This window comes from Acipenser ruthenus, chromosome 35 (assembly GCF_902713425.1).
Source record: "Acipenser ruthenus chromosome 35, fAciRut3.2 maternal haplotype, whole genome shotgun sequence".
In the NCBI taxonomy this organism is placed as follows: domain Eukaryota; kingdom Metazoa; phylum Chordata; class Actinopteri; order Acipenseriformes; family Acipenseridae; genus Acipenser; species Acipenser ruthenus.
Genome location: NC_081223.1, coordinates 1,510,915 through 1,534,346, shown reverse-complemented (window position 1 = coordinate 1,534,346; position 23,432 = coordinate 1,510,915). Strand labels below are relative to the sequence as shown.

The window sequence follows — 23,432 nt, the reverse complement described above, 5'->3', positions numbered from 1 at the left end:
TCTTTAATCCAGAGCAGTGGTTCTTAACCTGGGTTCCTCAGAGACAGTCCAGGGGGTCCACAGGAAAAAACTGGAAACTTTTCACACAACATTAGCAATGTGCAAAATCAAAATGTTTACTTCTTGAATGGATTTGATTTCACAAAATTTATAATGGATCTGTTAACCTGCAGCTCTGATTTTAATATTTGACAATTAATAATTATTTATACTGTGTAACAAAGCTACATAATCACAGCTGTGGCTAAGATGAATTGTTTGAGAGAAGGGAGAACAGAGAGAAATAGCTGTGTTTGTACAAACTCAACACAAACAAAACTACAAGCTATTTTTTTTTCCCTGAGTGGCAAAGAAACTGCATCAGCTGAAAATGAGTTTAAACTTAAGAGCACTGCTTGGCTACAAGTGGCTGCTGTGCCAAGGAAGACAATTTGCATAGAAAAGTCACTTTGCATTGGCAGCACATGCTTCAGTGCTCTGGGAGTGTTTATAGCCCTGTGAGTTTAACACTTCATGATTGAGAGCTGCCCTTCATGGCAACAGAATCCACAACAACAATGACTTTTATCAGCATCTTCATCTGGGCACTTGTCATCTGCACTCAGGGTAAGAATCATTTATAAAAACACTTTTTTTAAAATCTATTTGTGGGACATTTCTTAATATACAGTATAAGTGTTGAAATTAAACAGGAAAAACTGAAAAAGGCTTGACATTTAATATGTGTTTTCATAATTCAATTGACTTGTTTATTATAATTTTCTATATTATTATTTATTATTTTCAGAATCCAGTGGACAAGTTACTGTGACTCAGACTCCAGCAGTGAAATCTGTTCTCCCAGGAGACACAGTCACTCTGAGCTGTAAAGTCAGCAGCGCAGTGTACAGCAATAGCGATGGCAACTTCCTAGCCTGGTACCAACAGAAAACTGGAGAAGCTCCCAAACTCCTGATCTATTTGGCAAGTAAACTTCAGTCTGGGATCCCAACTCGTTTCAGTGGCAGTGGATCTGGGACTGACTTCACTCTGACCATCAGTGGGGTCCAGGCTGAAGATGAAGGAGATTACTACTGTCAGAGTTACCACTACCTCAACAGTAAAGATGTGTTCACACAGTGCTACACACCCGTGCAAAAACCTCCCTCAGCAGGACTACACAGCGACTGCACTGCTGCAGCTGGGAACTACTGCAGGTGCTGAGGGTGAAGGCAATGAAACGGGACACGGCCTGTGGAGGAGCTCAACTGCACACAAACACACTGAGCTCAATAACAAGGGCTCAAAATAAAAGACAAGATCAATCTGGTAAATATCTTGATTATTCATGTATTCTAATACATTGCAGAGGCTGAAGGGCTGTCATTGGATTTATATTTACTAATTTAATTTCAAATAAAAATGAAAATACAATTATTGATTTATATCTAGTAAGGAAAAGATCAAGGTGAACATTGTTAATTTTCTGATACTTAAATACAAACTGAAAATAAACTAAATCAGACACTTTACTCCTCTTAAAGGAAATAAATAAATATATACATGCATACATACATACATGCATAGCATATTACAATCCAACATATTTCTATTCTGTTACAAGTTTTAAAGCAATCTATGATTTAAAACACATATTAACATATTTCAATATTAATATACAATATATATATATTTTTATTGCTTTAAATATCTTCATAGCAATTTAATATATTTCTAATTGAAACTATAAAATAAATAAATATAGTGAAATAAATATGAATAAAAATCTATTTCTATAAAGTGTATCAGTAATGCTACAAAATTTAAACCTCACGCTGAAAGTTCAATCATTTCATTCATTTGTATTTGGTGCGTTGATGCTCAGAAAAGTGTTGATAGTGTGAAAACATGGAGTACACACACAAACACATTGTTAATTCACCATTGTGCAATTTAAAGAACTATATTAAGGGTGGGGTTTGTTTCTTGTTTCAATTTGCAGATCGTTGATGGTTAGATCATTCATTGTAAATTTCACTTCATTAAGTGTATGTTTGTGGTAATGAGCTGGCTGTTTAACAATACCTGTATCTAATCATCTTCATCAATTGATTAATAACTATTAAGGTTTGTTTGGTTTACAAATTGTAACTTATTTGCCAATCATTGATGTTGGGATATCTGATTGAAAACTTTACTTGATGAAGTGTATGTCTGTGATAATGAATTGTCTGCTTAACAAACCTGTGTTTAATCATGTTCACTAATTGGTAATAACGATATTAAGGGCTGGGTTTGCTTTGTTTCTTTTAAACACTGAGGACGGCTCTTTTGAGTCGAAACACATCTGTTGTTTGAAGTTTTGGTCTCTGTTTTTAAATAAATGTAGAATGTTTGAAATATCACAAAGGTGAATTAACCCATTTTGTTTTCCTGCTATAAAGTGTAGCATTGACAGGAACACAGCCAGATGTTTAGCTGTGGAAGCTGCTGTATGTGCAAGGACTTGACACTATCAGTGTGAAGCTCTGTGTGGAATGCATGCTTTCACAGGCTGATACAACCAATGCATCGCATTGAAAGAGGAAGAAACCATTCTGACTTCATTATCAACCATAGAGGACATTGTCAGTCAACGAGCAGACTGGGGTAACAGAGTGATATACTGTAAGCAAGGAGCGAGTCAAGTCTTGTGAGGCTTTTGTCTGCTCCTTGTCTGGTAAAGCAGGAGATGATGTTGAATGGGGTTACAGATTGATCTGCAGCAGAAAATGATGTAACTCATGTTTTTCATATCTGATTCTCATATGAAGATGTCCATGAATCCTGGGCTTGGTTGCACCAGCTTTGTGTAAGTTCTTACTCAGCTTAGTTATAGCGTAAATCTTACTAACTTTAATTTGACACATGACTACATTGACACTAGTTGCACCAGGTAAGATAGTTCTAACACAAGGCTTAGTTGTTGTTTAAAATGTCTCCATACCTTTGAGTGGGTGTAATCTATTCGTAGAATCACATTTCCAGACGGCTCGGCAGCTGTTGCTGCTTCTCTTTCATGCTGATTTTAACAGAGTTTTTCGGCGTCAGCATATCTTGTGAGGCCGCATACATCCTCTTGACAGTTAAGATATTGACATTGATGCCGTTTTAGACGAGAGAATATTCTGATCACTGATTATGTGTGTGTATATAATAGGTGAAATGTGAATACAAATAAAAATGGATTTACTGAAATGTACAATTCTTCATTCATATCACTGTCACATGTCATGTATATTTTGAACACATTCATAATATTCACTTGAATTCCCTACATCACAGACTCCCCACTAATTCAGTCTCATTCCAAAAGAAAGAAAGCTGGTTTGTTCCAATCTTTCTCAAAACAACATGTCAATACAAGAGCCATGTGTTTCTCAGTGAGCTGGAATTGCCATGGCAATGGAGTGTGATCAGTCAATGTGTGCGCCCTTTCACACACTTCAATCAATCAATCAATCAATAAAGAAACAATACATGAGTTTTCTACCTTTTCCCCTGGCTTGTTAAATATGAGCATGATTGAAATCATGAAAACACACTCGTAGCAGTTCAAGGTACATCTTGGAAAGGCCTGTGAAAGACAGTGAAGTAGATGTTCCATTTAGAAGAGTAAGAAGCTGTCAAAATGAGAACAATGAAAAGAAAAATGACAGGTCCATTGCTTGTACAGCAGCAGCAACACATGGGAAGGTATAACACTAGGGTTAGGGGTAGGGCACTACATACCCTTTAATTCTCAATAGGATTGAAATAATGACACAAACACAAACATTATTGTCAGTTTAGACAGACACACAGATTAGACAGCAGTGATATACTGAGAGCTTTGACTGGGGTAAAAATAGTAGAAAACAGTAAAAGTGTCCCAACCCTATGAAGCCCCACTGGTGCTCACGGCTCAGATCTCATCTAACTGCCTGGGACAGGATTTGTATAAAGGAAGGTGCTTTGCATACCTGTGCCTGCCTCACTGCTCTACACAACAGCTAGAATAACTGCACTGCTCCATTGCTCAGGGTTTTTAAAGCTGACAGTTCAGCCCTTTCACAGTCACTGAGACACACAGAGAACATGGCTTCACTGGGGCTCCTCCTCTGCACACTGGCACTCTTTGCTCATGGTAAGAAATCCTCATTATTATTAATTATTATTTATATCAGCGCTTCCTCAGCACACAGTGGAATGCAGTTAATGGACGAGGCTGTTGACTCGGTGGGTTGATGTTCTGTGTTTTTATTTTCAGAATCCAGCGGTCAGATTGTCCTGACTCAGAGTCCCACAGTGGAGTCTGTCTCTATAAGAGGGAGTGTCACTCTGAACTGCAGATCCAGTAGCTCTGGTTTTACCAGCAGTCTAGCCTGGTATCTGCAGAAACCTGGAGGAGCTCCTAAACTCCTCTTCTCTTTACTGTATAGTCGAGTCTCTGGAGCTCCAGCTCCATTCACTGACAGCAGGTCAAGAACAAACTTCATGCTGACCATCAGTGGAGTCCAGGCTGAAGATGCAGGAGATTACTACTGTCAGCAGCACTATAGCTTCCATTCATTTGATCTGCAAGAGACACACTGCAGGTATTAATACTGACCACAAGAGGGAGCCAGAGCACCACTGCTCTCCATAATGTAATAACACAGTAATACGACAATTGAAATAGGCAGCAGTTACCTCCCCAGTTCTCCCATTGTTAACACAAGGCTCCTCACACACAGTCACCTAAACACTAGTGTGGTCTGTCTGGAGGAAGGAGCTGCTCACTGTGATGCATGCTAGGAAACACTGACTCTAATAGTGTGGCAGCAGTGTGGAGTAGTGGTTAGGGCTCTGGACTCCTGACCGGAGGGTTGTGGGTTGATTCCCAAGGGGGGTTAGTCCCTTTCATTGTAACTATCATAACATATCAAATACTGACACATTTGGAGGAAAACAGTCAGTTGATATAAATGATATGTGGTCCAGTTACCATACCAGGTACCTATTGCTGTTGTTTTTCAGCTCTGATGACTGGTGCTGAACTGAGCAACCAAGAACTCCAGAAAAATCATACCTTCTTACACTGGACCATGCAAATACACAGGTACAGTGAACTTGATAAAGGATTGTCAGTATTACCATTACAAATGTAGGAATAAAGCTTCTAAATTATTATCACAATTTTCTCTGAAATTCCACACAGGAGTTGGTAGCAGTGTTTGATTTTTATAATCTTTCATAAATAATTATAAGGTAGCTGCATTTCTTAATTACAAATACACAATTAATTAATATTACATTTCGCAACCAAGGGATGATGTAATGCGCAAGGATACTTGTCTTTCATAAGAGTTGAAATAAATTATAGCGCTTTGAGATTATATATGTTACTATCGGATTGTTTAGAAATGTACTTAATTATATTACAACTTTTCTAAAAAAGAATGTTATCTCGAGAAAGGAGGCTTGTCAAGCCGAAATAGCTCAGCTGGGAGAGCGTTAGACTGAAGATCTAAAGGTCCCTGGTTCGATCCCGGGTTTCGGCAAACAGCAAGAATTTTTTTGTTTTATATTATTTTTAACTAAAAAACAGAACACATTTTCTTCTTCAGTGTAATTGGAGGAAATAATAACATAGCAAAGTGCCATTTTCTAATGTGATTAAGAAATGCATAAAGCACCGTCCGTGGGTGAGCTTGAACCACCAACCTTTCGGATAACAGCTGAACGCGCTAACCGATTGCGCCACAGAGACCATCCTGCTCAGCAGACACAGACCACATCTAAGAAGAAAGCAACACTGGGCAGAAAAGTCTATAATCACAATTACATGTATTCAAACCAATGCAAGCAAACCAAGCCATTTATATTTATTCCCAAATAAGACAAATTCTTTCATTGCTACAAAAAATATAAAAAAATCTCTGCGTCTCGGAAGGCATACGATGGAGGGCGCACTGCAGTTTGTCAGCCTGGGGAATATTACAAATTAGGAGACTTTGCTTTAAAATACACATGTAGGGCAGGCAACTCTGTTAAAAAGAATTGTCACACTTTGTAATTATCTCCATAATGCGTTGGGACTAAATACGCAGATATATTAAAACTATTTGGAGAATGCGGGCATCGATCCCGCTACTTCTCGCATGCGAAGCGAGCGCTCTACCATTTGAGCTAATTCCCCTTGAATCATGCTCGTGATTCTCATAGGCTACATCGCAGCTTGATATGAGCAATTCAGATTGTCTCGGCAATGTAGTCTGCCATTTGCAAATTCAATCACTTGAGGATCTCTCTGAGTGTCAGCAAACTGATGGGATGGATAGGAGTGTTGGAGAAGGGACGGAGATGAGGCGGCAGAAATACTGAATTCCAGAGATGTAGGCTTTAATGGTAGTGGGGGCTAAGAGAAGAGAATCCCTTGCATGGGTGATGGAGGCTACAATCCGCTGTTCATTAAATTGGAATGGGATGTATTTTGATTTGAGTGCAGAAAGTTGTAAATGTTTTCCATCCAGTGGTAAATGAAGATTTGATCGCTGGGGCTAAGGGTGTGGCCATGTAGTGATGAGCAGATTGCAGAAGACTGGAGAGTGTTGTGTTTAGTTGAACAGCAGACGTTGGTGTTGCAATTATTAGCCTGGTCGAACAAAATAAGTCTTCAGTGTAATTTTAAACAAAGAGCGCTTTCCACGATTTAAGATGCTTTACAAACTGAATATTGGAATTGGCAGCCGAAACTGGGAGATAAAACTGCTTGTGATCAGTGGGCAGGTTGCATACTTTGTATACCGTATTTGGGAGAAAACGGATCATCTGAACTGCAGCAGCTGTAGCAGAGTGGCATAGCAGAGTGGCGCAGCGGAAGCGTGCTGGACCCATAACCCAGAGGTCGATGGATTGAAACCATTCTCTGCTAGCTTGTTTTTCTTCTGTTGGCAAAGTAGATTTTCTAAAATTTTACATTTCAATTTAGTGTGTGTATTTCGTAAATGTTAATGTGTAGAAACAGCAGGTACGCAGCTTATCTGCCTCTACCCATAGAGGACGCATACATTTAAAAAAAAAAAAATCTGAACACAAGGTGTGTTTATGTAATCTGATACGTTACATCTAGACTTAACTGTTACGGTTAACACAATTAGAGTAAGATATCATAACAATAGAGTTAAAAGAACATTCAAATAAGATGACAGTTAAAAATGCGCCAAAAATGACAAAGTAGCCTCAGATTAGGACAACGGCACTTAAAGGGTAAGAAACACATTTGCAGCAAAACCCTTGAAATGACCAGAGCCTTCCTCCTCCTGAATACTATGCAGGTGGACGGGGACTGAAACCTCCCCCGCCTAGAGAGATTGGTGATTGGTTGTTTCTTTAAATTATTCATAGAGAGGTGCACCCTGGGTATTACTTATCTTCTCTTTTTTACATTATACTTATGAGTGGTTATTTCATTATGTGAATTTTGTGTTTGAAACACATTGGCAATTATTAACATTACTATGAACAAGTGTTATACTAGAAAGGACCCTGAATCAGACACCATCACTGCAGTGATATATGCCGGGAGTAGGGAAGTTGTTTTCCCCTGTATTTGTTAAGATGATTCTTTCAGGGATCATTTCTATAGTTTGTTTCTAGTGAAATGTGTTGCTAAAGTGTCTTGTCTCGCTAACCATGATGAGGAGTTATAGTGTTTTCTTCTGAGCGGGAAGCAGGTCTTGAGTGCTGCTTCACTGTAGCTGTTCTTGATCATTGATGACCGTTCTGCCCTCTTTTGAGGGTGGAGGAAGAAAACACAGTCTGAGTGGTTTGTGACATTTTATAAATGGTAAATAAAAAATAAAAAGGAGTTTTAAATTTGTTAGCATCGTGGTATATGATATGTATTACAAAAGAAAGTTTCTTTAAGATAGGATATATTATCTAGTTTAAGTGTGGAGTGTTTGGAAAGCGGGTTATTAATATTAAATAACAGTGGATTCTTGTGTTTTAAGCATCGCCTAGTGGAAGAGAAGTTCATTACATGCATTTGCCGTCCGAAACTGGAGCAGAATAATCTATGTTACACACACATTTTGGTGCATGTGTCGGTTTAGCTGGAAACAGTATTTTCTCATTAGAAATGACTGTTAGTATAACAAGGAAACTGCAAGCAAGGACTAAAAACACCAGAATGAGTATGAGCTGGCTGAAGTTGAAGATGAAGGGTGTCTTTTGTTGAGGGTAAAGTGGATAAATGTCATTGTAGAATGTCATCTTTCAATGAGCTGAAAACAAACACGGAACAGTGCAAACAGTTATTCAGTACTTCTCGCTGACCAGAACACTAACGCTTTCTGCAAACGTCATTGTCTTTGTTAAAAATAAAGACAGGAAAATCAAATAATGGTTTTTAGCTGTTTTTTTTTCACAAGAATGTTTTCAAATAGACTAGTCATTAAAATGTGCGTCCTTGAACAGCTTCTAATGTGTTCAAACTGTATACTACTTTATCTTTATGATATTATTAAAAATATTATATTTAATATTATCCTTGGCAAAATATGATAAACCATCGCGTTGTGGAAATCCCGTGGATTACATTATATATATATATACAGGTCTGGAAAAAATTAAGAGACCACTGCAAAATTATCAGTTTCTCTGGTTTTACTATTTATAGGTACGTGTTAGGGTAAATTGAACATTTTTGTTTTATTCTATAAACTACTGACAACATTTCTCCTAAATTTCAAATAAAAATATTGTCATTTAGAGCATTTATTTGCAGAAAATGACAACTGGTCAAAATAACAAAAAAGATGCAGTGTTGTCAGACCCCAAATAATGCAAAGAAAATAAGTTTGTATTCATTTTTAAACAACACAATACTAATGTTTAAACTTAGGAAGAGTTCAGAAATCAATATTTGGTGGAATAACCCTGATTTTCAAGCACAGCTTTCATGTGTCTTGGCATGCTCTCCACCAGTCTTTCACATTGATATTGTCAGAGCAGAAGGAAGCAAGTTTTCTTCCAGGACAACCTTGTACTTGGCTTGATTCATGCGTCCTTCACAAAGACAAATCTGCCCGATTCCAGCCTTGCTGAAGCACCCCAGATTAGTCCAATTTTCAGTTTTTCCCAACACCTGGTTGTCTAATGGTTAGACGGAGACCTGGAGAGGCCTACAAGCCAGTGTCTCGCACCCGCTGTGAAATGTGGTGGAGGACCGGTGATGATCTGGGGGAGCTTCAGCAAGGCTGGAATCGGGCAGCTTTGGCATGAATCAAGCCAAGTACATTTTAATATTCCACATAACGTATACTTTGAAAAACAGTTTTTTTTTAATACAGTCCTATTTGAGTATTTAAAATATAGTTATATTCAAATGGCATTCGGGGCAGCAGTGTGGAGTAGTGGTTAGGGCTCTGGACTCTTGACCAGAGGGTTGTGGGTTCAATCCCCAGTGGGGGATACTGCTGTTGTACCCTTGAGCAAGATACTTTACCTAGATTGCTCTAGTAAAAACCCAACTGTATAAATGGGTAATTGTATGTAAAAATAATGTGATATCTGTATAATGTGATATCTTGTAACAATTCTAAGAAATAAATAATAATAATAAATGCCAGCAACGGTGTGCTAATTTAACGAAGCGCCTAACGCCGCTCGGAACGTTCGCATTTTTAAATCCTAACGGTCTCTGCTCAGCTGAGTGGAATGTTCACGAGCCGGTTGCCTAGCAGCGTCTCCCCCTCCTTCTCTGCACCGCCCTCTCGCCCTCTCTCATTGCTCCAGCTAGGAGTTCAAATTTAGCTTTTTTATATCAGTACAATTCTTTGCTAACTTTTACAAATGAGCTTATTAGCAGGCGTCCGGCCAGACCACAGGGGTCGCTGGTGTGCGGTTTCAATGTATTATGGCTGGAGCTATCCTATGTAACAGGTGCTGAAACCACATCCGTTCATCTTCCAGGGACAGGTTTCCTGGGAGCCATTGTTTAAACTGCAAGCAAATGTGCATAATGACACTCTTAACAACAGGTTAGAGGCTTCTATACCTGTCCTGTTCTGTGAAAAACAGGGAGTGTTCCACGCTATGGAGCCGACTGGAAAAGGAGTGCATGTAATAAAACAATCTGGAAGCAACTGCTTTAACTTGCTGGGGTGACTAAACTTGTATTAGGTCATTGAATCACACAAAGTGGCTCAAAGGACAATATAAATCAATTAGAGTCTCCCAGCCAATTAAAACGCTGAATTCATGAAGATGGCAATACATCTTTTAGGGGAATTTTTCAGATCTTTGCTCTTTGAAAATATTCACGGTAAGTTGAGTCAGCCGAGCCTGTCTCTTATGGCATGAGAATATCTCTCCACAACCTTAAAATGAGAAAACACCAAACAACACAAACTGCACTACACTCAGTGACCACAAGAGGGAGAGAGAGAGTAATAAAACGATGCTCTTTAATCCAGAGCAGTGGTTCTTAACCTGGGGTCCTCAGAGACAGTCCAGGGGGTCCACAGGAAAATAAACTGGAAACTTTTCACTCAACATTAGCAATGTGCAAAATCAAAATGTTTGCTTCTTGAATGGATTTGATTTCACAAAGCTTATGATGGATCTGTTAACCTGCAGCTCTGATTTTAATATTTTACAATTAATAATTATTTATACTGTGTAACAAAGCTACATAATGACAGCTGTGGCTAAGATTAATTGTTTGCGAGAAGGGAGAAGAGAGAGAAATAGCTGTGTTTGTACAAACTCAACACAAAGAAAACTATAAGCTATTTGTTTTTTGTGCTTGACAGAGAAGACTTATTTTTTGTTTTTTTTCTGAAAGGCAAAGAAACTGCATCAACTGAAAATGAGTTTAATCTTAAGAGCACTGCTTGGCTAGAAGTGGCTGCTGTGCCAAGGAAGACAATTTGCATAGAAAAGACACTTTGCATTGGCAGCACATGCTTCAGTGCTCTGGGAGTGTTTATAGCCCTGTGAGTTTAACACTTCATGATTGAGAGCTGCCCTTCATGGCAACAGAATCCACAACAACAATGACTTTTATCAGCATCTTCATCTGGGCACTTGTCATCTGCACTCAGGGTAAGAATCATTTAGAAAAACATGTTTTTTTTAATAAAAAAAATCTATTTGTGGGAAATTCCTTAATATATAAGTATTGAAAGTAAAACAGTCAAATTCAAAAAAAGGCTTGACAGTTAATGTGATTTAATCTTTTAATTCAATCATTTACTATAATTTTCTATTTTATTATTTTCACAATCCAGTGGACAGTATACTGTGACTCAGACTCCAGCAGTGAAATCTGTTCTCCCAGGAGACACAGTCGCTCTGAGCTGTAAAGTCAGCAGCGCAGTCCTTGCTAATAGCTACCTAGCCTGGTACCAACAGAAACCTGGAGAAGCTCCCAAACTCCTGATCTATGGTGCAAGTACCCTTCAGTCAGGGATCCCAACTCGTTTCAGTGGCAGTGGATCTGGGCCTGACTTCACTCTGACCATCAGTGGAGTCCAGGCTGAAGATGCAGGAGATTACTACTGTCAGATTTTACACTACCCCAGCAGTAGTGTTGTGTTCACACAGTGCTACACACCCGTACAAAAACCTCCCTCAGCTGGAGTGCAGGTGAACATTGTTCATTTTCTGATACTTAAATACAAGATGAAAATAAAGTAAAGCAAACATTTTGCTTCTCTTTCAGTAAATGTATATAAATAAATAAATTGCAAATTTAACCCTTTGCGGTCCATTGTCGGACTGGGTCCGACATTGCAATTATTCCTCACAGGTCCTTTGTTGGACTGGGTCCGACATCATTATAGCAACGCAATAAACGGGTGTTTAGTCGTTTTTTCTCCGGAAAAAGCCGAGAAAACCATTCAATTGCCGAGTGGTAGCGACAGGAGCCGAGACAAGTCGGAAAAAAAAAAAAAAAAAAAGGCGTATTTCATGAATAGTCATACATGGTATCAGGTATCAGATAATGGGCGTCCATAATAAACAAGCTGGCTAAGTGCGTCAGCGCACTGAGACTATCATGGACATTTGCAGAACTTTTTTCAGATGTTATAGTAATAAAATAATGACTTGGATCGCATTATTGAGGAGTTTGGTGATAAAACGAGTGATCTGGAGATGATCGATCGGTATGTACGACTATTATTATTATTATTATTTATTTCTTACACAGCTGAACGCTATAGCAAACAAAAGGCTGGGGAGGGGCTGGAGATACCTAGTGTGTGCTTTGTTGATATGCAGGGCCATTTAAACCCGTTTGACTGTGAAAAAAATACTTTTAAACAGCGCGTATAAAATTAACTGCGCGTGTGAAAATTAATTAGACCTGGCGTGCCTGACGCGCGATTAATAAATGGACCGCAAAGGGTTAACTTCAAATTGTATTATTTATTTTTTTCATTTTACTCTTTTAATGATTCCACTTCATCAGCAACACATTCTATATACAAACAGAATGATGTTTATTTTTTAAAACAATTGAACTGTATGCATATTGAGATTGATTTATTTATGATCCACTGGACAACATATTAAAAAAGAAGTCCAGCAAACAGCAAAGCCCAGTATTGCAGTGATGTGTAGTTACACTGTCTGACTCTGTGGAGTCCAGCTGGAGATTTCTCATTGTGTCAATCTGATGTGTTTTAATGGATTTTGAAAAGTAATATTAATACATAAATGAATAACTTTGAACTTGAACATATTGTTAAGATGAAAATCAAGACACAAATTACTGTTAATTACAATGAACTTCCCATGTCTTCTTTTGAAATAGAATTTTACACTTTATTCTTAATTACTGAAATAAATGTTAATACTATATTGATATACGTCAGATTATAACTTATTATAATAAAAAATAATGTATCTAAATTGAAATAAAAATAAATAAATGAGGAATTCATACATTTCTGAGTGAATTCTTATTTTTTTGTTAAGGAGCAGCACATCAGCGTTATTGAAGGCAGTTTATTCTTCATTGTCTTGCCTCCTGTGTCATCCTTGTTACCCACCTGGTCTCCTTCATTCCTTATGTGTGCAGCAGCTCCCTGGCACACATGTCTCAACACTTATGGGCCAGTTCATTCTGAACAGGCAGATTTCTAATGCTGCCACTCCTAGAGAGCAGGAAAGCACTGAGAGGCTAACCATAAAACTACAGGAATGATAATCTAACTGTACTGTGAGTCACCCAACCCTATCAAGTCCCACCTGTGTTCACAGATCAGATATCATAGAACTGTCTGTGACACTTATTGAAACAGAAGTGCAGCTCTTAAAACACACATACAAATAGAACTAATCCACTCTTCTATTAAACTGTGAACTTAGTGTTTGATTGAATCCCTCTCTGTGTTTGTATAGCCTGGAAACAGACATCAGTGCCCTGCCAAGCTGCACACACTGCCATCATTCACACTGACCACAAGAGGGAGCCAGAGCACCACTGCTGTCCATAATGTAAGAACACAGTAATAAGGCAATTGAAATAGGCAGCAGTTACCTCCCCTATCAGCCCAGTTCTCCCATTGTTAACACAAGGCTCCTCACACCCAGTCATCTAATCACTACAGTGTGAATAGACCCCTAAATGAATATATAGCAACATAAATGAATACATTCACAGACATTTATTTATTCGTTCATTTATTTATTTTAATTTTGATGTAGAATATCCTAAATACAAAGGGAGTAGCCATACAATATTAAGATCTCAATATACCACATACACCGCTGTTATTCCACAGGTCAAGACAAAATGCACCACTGAACTTAAAAACAAAGTAAAATAAAATCAATTATGCTATATATAAAAGGAATAACACACAAAGGAAATGTACCACGCTGTGCAGACTGTGCCTTTAACACCCCCTGCTGGCCTTGTTAACCATGACTGCTGATGATAAGAACATAAGAACATAAGAAAGTTTACAAACGAGAGGAGGCCATTCAGCCCATCTTGCTCGTTTGGTTGTTAGTAGCTTATTGATCCCAGAATCTCATCAAGCAGCTCCTTGAAGGATCCCAGGGTGTCAGCTTCAACAACATTACTGGGGAGCTGGTTCCAGACCCTCACAATTCTCTGTGTAAAAAAGTGCCTCCTATTTTCTGTTCTGAATGCCCCTTTATCTAATCTCCATTTGTGACCCCTGGTCCTTGTTTCTTTTTTCATGTAAAAAAATGTCCCCTGGGTCAACATTGCCTATACCTTTTAGGATTTTGAATGTTTGAATTAGATCACCACGTAGTCTTCTTTGTTCAAGACTGAATAGATTCAATTCTTTTAGCCTGTCTGCATACGACATGCCTTTTAAACCCGGGATAATTCTGGTTGCTCTTCTTTGCACTCTTTCATGAGCAGCAATATCCTTTTTGTAACAAGGTGACCAGAACTGAACACAATATCCTAGGTGAGGTCTTACTAATGCATTGTAAAGTTTTAACATTACTTCCCTTGATTTAAATTCAACACTTCTCACAATATATCTGAGCATTTGGTTGGCCTTTTTTATAGCTTCCCCACATTGTCTAGATGAAGACATTTCTGAGTCAACATAAACTCCTAGGTCTTTTTCATAGATTCCTTTTTCAATTTTAGTATTTCCTATATACAGACACTGACCACACTGTAGTGTTTAGATGACTGGGTGTGAGGAGCCTTGTGTTAACAATGGGAGAACTGGGCTGACTGGGGAGGTAACTGCTGCCTATTTCAATTGTCTTATTACTGTGTTATTACATTATGGACAGCAGTGGTGCTCTAGCTCCCTCTTGTGGTCAGTGTGAATGATGGCAGTGTGTGCAGCTTCAGTTTCAGTATCTCCCATATGATATTTATAATGCACATTTGTATTGCCTGCATGCAATACTTTACACTTTTCTCTATTAACCCTTTGCGGTCCATTGTCGGACTGGGTCCGACATTGCAATTATTCCTCACAGGTCCGACATCATTATAGCAACGCAATAAACGGGTGTCTAGTCGTTTTTTCGCCGGAAAAAGCCGAGAAAACCATTCAATTGCCGAGTGGGAGTGACAGGAACCGAGACAAGTCGAAAAAAAAAAAAAAAGGCGTATCTCATGAATAGTCATACATGGTATCAGGTATCAGATAACGGGGGCGGTCTGAAGTAAACAAGTTGGCTGACTGAATCAGCGCACAGAAAACACAGACATTTGCAGAGCTTTTTTGAGATGTTATAGTAATAAAATAATGACTTGGATCGCATTATTGAGGAGTTTGGTGATAAAACGAGTGATCCGGAGATGATCGATCGGTATGTACGACTATTATTATTATTATTATTATTTATTTCTTACATAGGTGAACGCTATAGCAAACAAAAGGGTGGGGCGGGGCTGGAGATGCCTAGTGAGTGCTTTGTTGATATGCAGGGCCATTTAAACCCGTTTGACTGTGAAAAAAATACTTTTAAACAGTGCGTCTAAAATTAACTGCGCGTGTGAAAATAAATTAGACCTGGCGTGCCTGACGCGCAATTAATAAATGGACTGCAATGGGTTAATAAAATAATTTCAGTATCAATGCAAATTCCTGTTAAATGCCAGTGGTGTAATTTGAGTGTGTCGTGTACAAAGTGATGGCATTTAAAGAAAGAGCAGGTCAGTTATCTAGTCTTAGAGCCACCGTGGGGACATTAGTGCTGCTATTAGTTTAAAAATGGGAGGAAGCAAAACAAAATGTGCAATTTGGAATGGGGGGGGCAGTAACACAGGAGCTGCTCTGTGTTCAAGTGAATAAAGTGCACTCATTCATTTGACCTCTGACAAACACACTGCAGATATTAATAGTGACCACACGAGGGAGCCAGAGCACCCCTGCTGTCCATAATGTAATAACTGTACTTCAATAATTGAAACAGGCAGCAGTTACCTCCCCAGTCAGCCCAGTTCTCCCACTGTTAACACAAGGCTCCTCACACCCAGTCATCTAAACACTACAGTGTGGTCTGTGTCTGGAGGAAGGAGCTGCTCACAGTGATGCATGCTGGGAAACACTGACTCTAATATCTCCACACTTGGGATTCATTTCCCCTTGATTCCATCTCCGGCAGTCACTGTGCTAGTAACCTGAAAGTGTGGCAAAGTGTGACAGAGATACACAGTGACAGCTTGTAACAGAGATACACAGTGACAGCTTGGAACAGAGATAAACAGTGACAGCTTGTAACAGATACACAGTGACAGCTTGTAACAGAGATCCACAGTGACAGCTTGTAACAGAGATACACAGTGACTGCTTGTAACAGAGATCCACAGTGACAGCTTGAAACAGAGATACACAGTGACAGCTTGTAACAGAGATCCACAGTGACAGCTTGAGAAGTCAAACAGTCTGTATGAGAAGACATCGAGCAATGTGCAGGAATGTTTTCTAATGTAGCCTCATTATCTTCATTGCAAAGTGAGCAAACTGGGACAAGGGCCACACAGTGACAGCGTGAGTATTCAGAGTAGACTGGAGCAGAAAGGATGAATGTTTTCAAAGGTGCCCACATTGCCCCACTATGCTAATTGCATCTTTACATTGTATTTTGACTATCAGTGAATAAACACACCCTCAAATTAACACAAAACTGTTTTTGGCTTTGACTTAACTTTAAATAAATCTTCTCATCACCATTGTTAAAAAAGAAATAAAAAAGACAAATCATCATACAGATAGCTAATTGAGTTTTTATCAGCTCACACAGTCTGTCCGTTCATGCCCCGTGTCCCATATGTTACTCCACTTTCTCCTGTAATGGCTTTTACTGTGAGAGGCTGATGAAAGTGGAGCACACATTTTAAACCAAGGGATTGCATCTTCATTAAACTGATCCTGAACAGCAAAGACTGCAGTTACTAACACTTACCACAAGAGGGAAACAGGCACTTGTTCAAACCCAATCTGTAGGGGTGTGTTATTTTGTTATTTACAAAACACACAGCACCACTAATTTCCATATTGTAAAACAGTTCCATGAACATCATATTTTTAAAACGATTTCTATTAAAACATTCTTAAATATCCTTCAGCAAACTCAAGTGAATAAGATAGTATTTCATTGTATTCTTAAGCAATTTCCATTCAAGCCACCAGACCCAATCCTGCACAGGGTGTACTTATGAACACTATCAAAGAGAAAGCCAGAACAGCACTCATTGTATGAAGTAACGACACAGTAATAAAACAGGCTGTTACAGCACAGCCCCAGACTGACAGCAATCCCAATCACATCATGTTTCTCCTGCCAGTCTGACCCTTCCCATCCCAGCCATGCTAAACTGCTAATCTTGCTCTGTCAGAACACACAGCACCAAGCCTGTGTTTACACCACTGTTGGGCTACAAGTGGCTGCTGTGCCAAGGAAGACAATTTGCATAGAAAAGACACTTTGCATTGGCAGCACATGCTTCAGTGCTCTGGGAGTGTTTATAGCCCTGTGAGTTTAACACTTCATGATTGAGAGCTGCCCTTCATGGCAACATAATCCACAACAACAATGACTTTTATCAGCATCTTCATCTGGGCACTTGTCATCTGCACTCAGGGTAAGAACCATATCAAAAAACATGTTTTTGAAAAAAATCTATTTATGGGATATTTCTTAATATACAGTATATGTGTTCAAATACAATAGGAGTGACTGAAAAGGCTTGACATTTAATATGTGTTTTCATAATTCAATTTACTTACTTATTATAATTTTCTATATTATTATTTATTATTTTCAGAATCCAGTGGACAATATACTGTGACTCAGACTCCAGCAGTGAAATCTGTTCTCCCAGGAGACACAGTCGCTCTGAGCTGTAAAGTCAGCAGTGCAGTGTACAGTGATAGAAATGGCCACTGGCTAGCCTGGTATCAACAGAAACCTGGAGAAGCTCCCAAACTCCTGATCTACTTGGCAAGTACCCTTCAGTCTGGGATCCCAACTCGTTTCAGTGGCAGTGGATCTGGGACTGACTTCAGTCTGACCATCAGTGGAGTCCAGGCTGAAGATGCAGGAGATTACTACTGTCAGAGTTACCACTACCCCAGCAGTAGAGCTATGTTCACACAGTGCTACACACCCGTACAAAAACCTCCCTCAGCTGGACTGCACAGCGACTGCACTGCTGCAGCTGGGACCTACTGCAGGTGCTGAGGGTGAAGGCAATGAAACGGAACACGGTCTGTGGAGGAGCTCAACTGCACACAAACACACTGAGCTCAATAACAACACACAGTTACATGTAGGTATGGATTCAATATTACTCTATTTAAACAAACTGATTTTGTTGTGACTACAGGGTCATCTAGTAATGTAGTGATGATACCATCTATTCTAAATTCTGAAACATCATTCAGTTACTCCAAGAATTGTAAAAATGTAACTCATGTTTTTCATATCTGATTCTCATATGAAGATGTCCATGAATCCTGGGCTGGGTTGCACCAGCTGTGTGTAAGTTATTACTTAGCTTAGTTATAGCGTAAGTCTTACTAACTTTAATTTGACACATTACTACATTGACACTAGTTGCAGCAGGTCAGATAGTTCTATCACAAGGCTTAGTTGTTGTTTAAAATGTATCCATACCTTTGAGTGGGTGTAATCTATTCGTAGAATCACATTTCCAGACGGCTCGGCAGCTGTTGCTGCTTCTATTTCATGCTGATTTTAACAGAGTTTTTCAGCGTCAGCATATCTTGTGAGGCCGCATACATCCTCTTGACAGTTAAGATATTGACATTGATGCCGTTTTAGACGAGAGAATATTCTGATCACTGATTATGTGTGTGTATATAATAGGTGAAATGTGAATACAAATAAAAATGTATTTACTGAAATGTACAATTCTTCATTCATATCACTGTCACATGTCATGTATATTTTGAACACATTCATAATATTCACTTGAATTCCCTACATCAAAGACTCCCCACTAATTCAGTCTCATTCCAAATGAAAGAAAGCTGGTTTGTTCCAATCTTTCTCAAAACAACATGTCAATACAAGAACCATGTGTTTCTCAGTGAGCTGGGATTGCCATGGCAAAGGAGTGTGATCAGTCACTGTGTGCTCCCTTTCACACACATCAATCAATCAATCAATAAAGAAATCAATACATGAGTTTTCTACCTTTTCCCCTGGCTTGTTAAATATTAGCATGATTGAAATCATGAAAACGCACTCGTAGCAGTTCAAGGTACATCTTGGAAAGGCCTGTGAAAGACAGTGAAGTAATTGTTCCATTTAGAAGAGTAAGAAGCTGTTAAAATGAGAACAATGAAAAGAAAAATGACAGGTCCATTACTTGTACAGCAGCAGCAACACATGGGAAGGTATAACACTAGGGTTAGGGGTAGGGCACGACATACCCTTTAATTCTCAATAGGATTGAAATAATGACACAAACACAAACATTATTGTCAGTTTAGACAGACACCCAGATTAGACAGCAGTGATATACTGAGAGCTTTGACCTGGGTAAAAATAGAAGAAAACAGTAAAAGTGGCCCAACCCTATGAAGCCCCACTGGTGCTCACGGCTCAGATCTCATTTAACTGCCTGTGACAGGATTTGTATAAAGGAAGGTGCTTTGCATACCTGTGCCTGCCTCACTGCTCTACACAACAGCTAGAATAACTGCACTGCTCCATTGCTCAGGGTTTTTAAAGCTGACAGTTCAGCCCTTTCACAGTCACTGAGACACCCAGAGAACATGGCTTCACTGGGGATCCTCCTCTGCACACTGGCACTCTTTTCTCATGGTAAGAAATCCTCATTATTATTAATTATTATTAATATCAGCGCTTCCTCAGCACACAGTGGAATGCAGTTAATGGACGAGGCTGTTGACTCGGTGGGTTGATGTTCTGTGTTTTTATTTTCAGAATCCAGCGGTCAGATTGTCCTGACTCAGAGTCCCACAGTGGAGTCTGTCTCTATAGGAGGGAGTGTCACTCTGAACTGCAGATCCAGTAGCTCTGGTTTTACCAGCAGTCTAGCCTGGTATCTGCAGAAACCCGGAGGAGCTCCTAAACTCCTCTTCTCTTCACTGAATAGCCGAGTCTCTGGAGCTCCAGCTCCATTCACTGACAGCAGGTCAAGAACAAACTTCATGCTGACCATCAGTGGAGTCCAGGCTGAAGATGCAGGAGATTACTACTGTCAGCAGCACTATAGCTTCCATTCATTTGACCTCCGAGAGACACACTGCAGATATTAACACTGACCACAAGAGGGAGCCAGAGCACCACTGCTGTCCATAATGTAATAACACAGTACCAGCTCAGTCAGTCCAGTTCTCCCATTGATAACACAAGGCTCTTGACACCCAGTCATCTAAACACTACAGTGTGGTCTGTGTCTGGAGGAAGGAGCTGCTCACAGTGATGCACACTACCCCAACAGAAGAGATGTGTTCACACAGTGCTACACACCCGTACAAAAACCTCCCACAGCTGGACTGCAGGTGAACATTGTTCATTTTCTGATACTTAAATACAAGCTGAAAATAAACCAAACATTTTACTTCTCTTTCAATGAATGTGTATATATATATATATATATATATAAATAAATTGCATATTTAACTTCAAATTGTATTAATTACTTTTTTCATTTTACTCTTTTAATGATTCCACTTCATCAGCAACACATTCTATATACAAACAGAATGAAGTTTATTTTTTAAAACAATTGAACTGTATGCATATTGAGATTGATTTATTTATGATCCACTGGACAACATATTAAAAAAGAAGTCCAGCAAACAGCAAAGCCCAGTATTGCAGTGATGTGTAGTTACACTGTCTGACTCTGTGGAGTCCAGCTGGATATTTCTCATTGTGTCAATCTGATGTGTTTTAATGTATTTTGAAAACTAATATTAACAAATAAATGAATAACATTGAACTTGAACATATTGTTAAGATGAAAATCAACACACAAATTACTGTTAATTACAATGAACAAACCATGTCTTCTTTTGAAATAGAATGTTACACTTTATTCTTAATTACTGAAAGAAATGTTAATACTATAATGATATACCTCAGATTATAACTTATTATAATAAAAAATAATGTATCTAAATTTAAGTACAAATAAATAAATAAGCAATTAATAAATTCCTGAATGAATTCTTATGTTTTATTAAGGAGCAGCACATCAGCGTTATTGAAGGCAGTTTATTCTTCATTGTCTTGCCTCCTGTGTCATCCTTGTTACCCACCTGGTCTCCTTCATTCCTTATGTGTGCAGCAGCTCCCTGGCACACATGTCTCAACACTTATGGTCCAGTTCATTCTGAACAGGCAGATTTCTAATGCTGCCCCTCCTAGAGAGCAGGAAAGCACTGAGAGGCTAAACATAAAACTACAGGAAGGATAATCTAACTGTACTGTGAGTCACCCAACCCTATCAAGTCCCACCTGTGTTCACAGCTCAGATCTCATAGAACTGTCTGTGACACTTATTGAAACAGAAGTGCAGCGCTTAGAACACATATACAAATAGAAATAATCCACTCTTCTATTAAACTGTGGACTTAGTGTTTGATTGAATCCCTCTGTGTTTGTATAGCCTGGAAACAGGCATCAGTGCCCTGCCAAGCTACACACAGTGCATCATTCACACTGACCACAAGAGGGAGCTAGAGCACCACTGCTGTCCATAATGTAATAACACAGTAATAAGACAATTGAAATAGGCAGCATTTACCTGCCCAGTCAGCCCAGTTTTCCCTTTAACACAAGGCTCACAGAGTCATCTAAACACTTGTGTGGTCTGTCTGGACAAAGGAGCTGCTTACTGTGAGTGTGGAGTAGTGGTTAGGGCTCTGGACTCCTGACCGGAAGGTTGTTGGTTTAATCCCCAGTGGGGGACAAGGGTGGATAAATAGAAAGGCCATATATATAGATTTCCAGTTGGAGCTTTAAGGATTAGAAATATGTGGGGAAATAGCGCCGCCTGCAGAAAGAAAATCTTACAGCACCTGGTATTGCCAGGAAGTCTCCTGTCCAAGCTTTTGCTCAGCTTCCGAGATCAGATGAGGGCGGGTGTTCTCAAGGTGGTACAGCCATAAGCGAAGGAGCATGGTGGTTTAGTTTCTTTGATTGTAACTATCATAACATATCAAATACTGACATTATTATATTTGGAGGAAAACAGTCAGTTGATATAAATGATATGTGGTCCAGTTACCATACCAGTTACCTATTGCTGTTGTTTTTCAGCTCTGATGACTGGTGCTGAACTGAGCAACCAAGAACTCCAGAAAAATCGTACATTCTTATACTGGACCATGCAAATACACAGGTACAGTGAACTTATTGAACAAGCCGAAAGAGCTCAGTTGGGAGAGCGTTAAACTGAAGATCTAAAGGTCCCTGGTGTTTTGTATTATTTTGAACGAAAAAAACAGAGCACATTTATTCTTCAGCGTAATTGGATGAAATAACAGCGTATCAGAGTGCCATTTTCTAATGTGATTAAGAAATGCAAAACGCATCGTCCCTGGGTGGTCTTGAACCACCAACCTTTCGGTTAACAACCGAACGCGCTAACCGATTGCGCCACAGAGACCAACCTGTTAAGCCGCCAAAGCATACGGGAGTGATTAGCAAGGCGAGATGCTGCAGAACGTGATCGAGGGAGCAGAACACAGCAGAACCTGAGATCACATCTAAGATGAAAGCAAGATGGGGCAGGAAAGTCTATGTAATCCTTTATGGCAGCACAGCATATGTCGTTTTGTTAGATAACACCCTGGGAGACAACAGAGCAGTGTGTGTAAATAGCTACAATGGAAACCATATACTTACGACTTAATTTTGATACAGAACTGTGGTCATGTGTAATCTGTTTTCATTATGATAATAAAGCTAGAGTTCAGTGGATTATATTTGGAATCTTTGGTTCTGTCATTCAGTATATTCTCAAATAAGATGACAAATTAATAGCTCAGTTGATTACAGTGAAAGTACCATGCACCAGTCAGCCCGGCTAGCTCAGTCGGTAGAGCATGAGACTCTTAATCTCAGGGTCGTGGGTTCGAGCCCCACGTTGGGCGTCCTTTTTAAATACAAATTGAAGATGTTTCTTCGAGACAACGGAGCAATGTCTGATTCTGTTCACATTGTATACAGTATTGCAACAAAATTACTTATTGGTCATTGTCAAATAGCAATTGCTATTGTAAAATGCATGCATCGTTTATAGCTATAACGATATTGAAATAAATAATCTAACTTTTTGGGTTGACTTCAATCCGATTCTTTTTTTTTACAATTGTCTTAACATCATTCATGGAGCAACAGTTGGTATGTGCGTAAACCCAATCGGGCCTTGATACGAGAACCCTAGTGTGTGCTGAAATAAATAATGCGGTTTTCTACATTAA

The 23,432-nt window shown here is 39.1% G+C and overlaps 4 non-coding genes and 1 gene segment (V, D, J or C); 4 read left to right on the top strand and 1 right to left on the bottom strand.

The window, feature by feature from the left end:
• Positions 1 to 504: 504 nt before the first annotated feature.
• Positions 505 to 4,358, top strand: LOC131705134 (Ig kappa chain V region K29-213-like). The segment is given in 3 exon segments: positions 505 to 606; positions 788 to 1,118; positions 4,268 to 4,358. Coding segments are annotated over 3 exon segments (495 nt in total).
• Positions 4,359 to 5,467: 1,109 nt separating this feature from the next.
• trnaf-gaa (transfer RNA phenylalanine (anticodon GAA)) lies at positions 5,468 to 5,540 on the top strand. The gene has a single exon. It is a non-coding gene; the product is annotated as a tRNA-Phe (tRNA).
• Positions 5,541 to 7,596: 2,056 nt separating this feature from the next.
• Positions 7,597 to 7,809, top strand: LOC117969608 (small nucleolar RNA U3). The gene has a single exon (XR_004662610.2). It is a non-coding gene; the product is annotated as a small nucleolar RNA U3 (small nucleolar RNA).
• A 14,732-nt stretch (positions 7,810 to 22,541) lies between these two features.
• trnan-guu (transfer RNA asparagine (anticodon GUU)) lies at positions 22,542 to 22,615 on the bottom strand. Its single transcript has one exon. It is a non-coding gene; the product is annotated as a tRNA-Asn (tRNA).
• Positions 22,616 to 23,029: 414 nt separating this feature from the next.
• trnak-cuu (transfer RNA lysine (anticodon CUU)) lies at positions 23,030 to 23,102 on the top strand. The gene has a single exon. It is a non-coding gene; the product is annotated as a tRNA-Lys (tRNA).
• Positions 23,103 to 23,432: the final 330 nt, after the last annotated feature.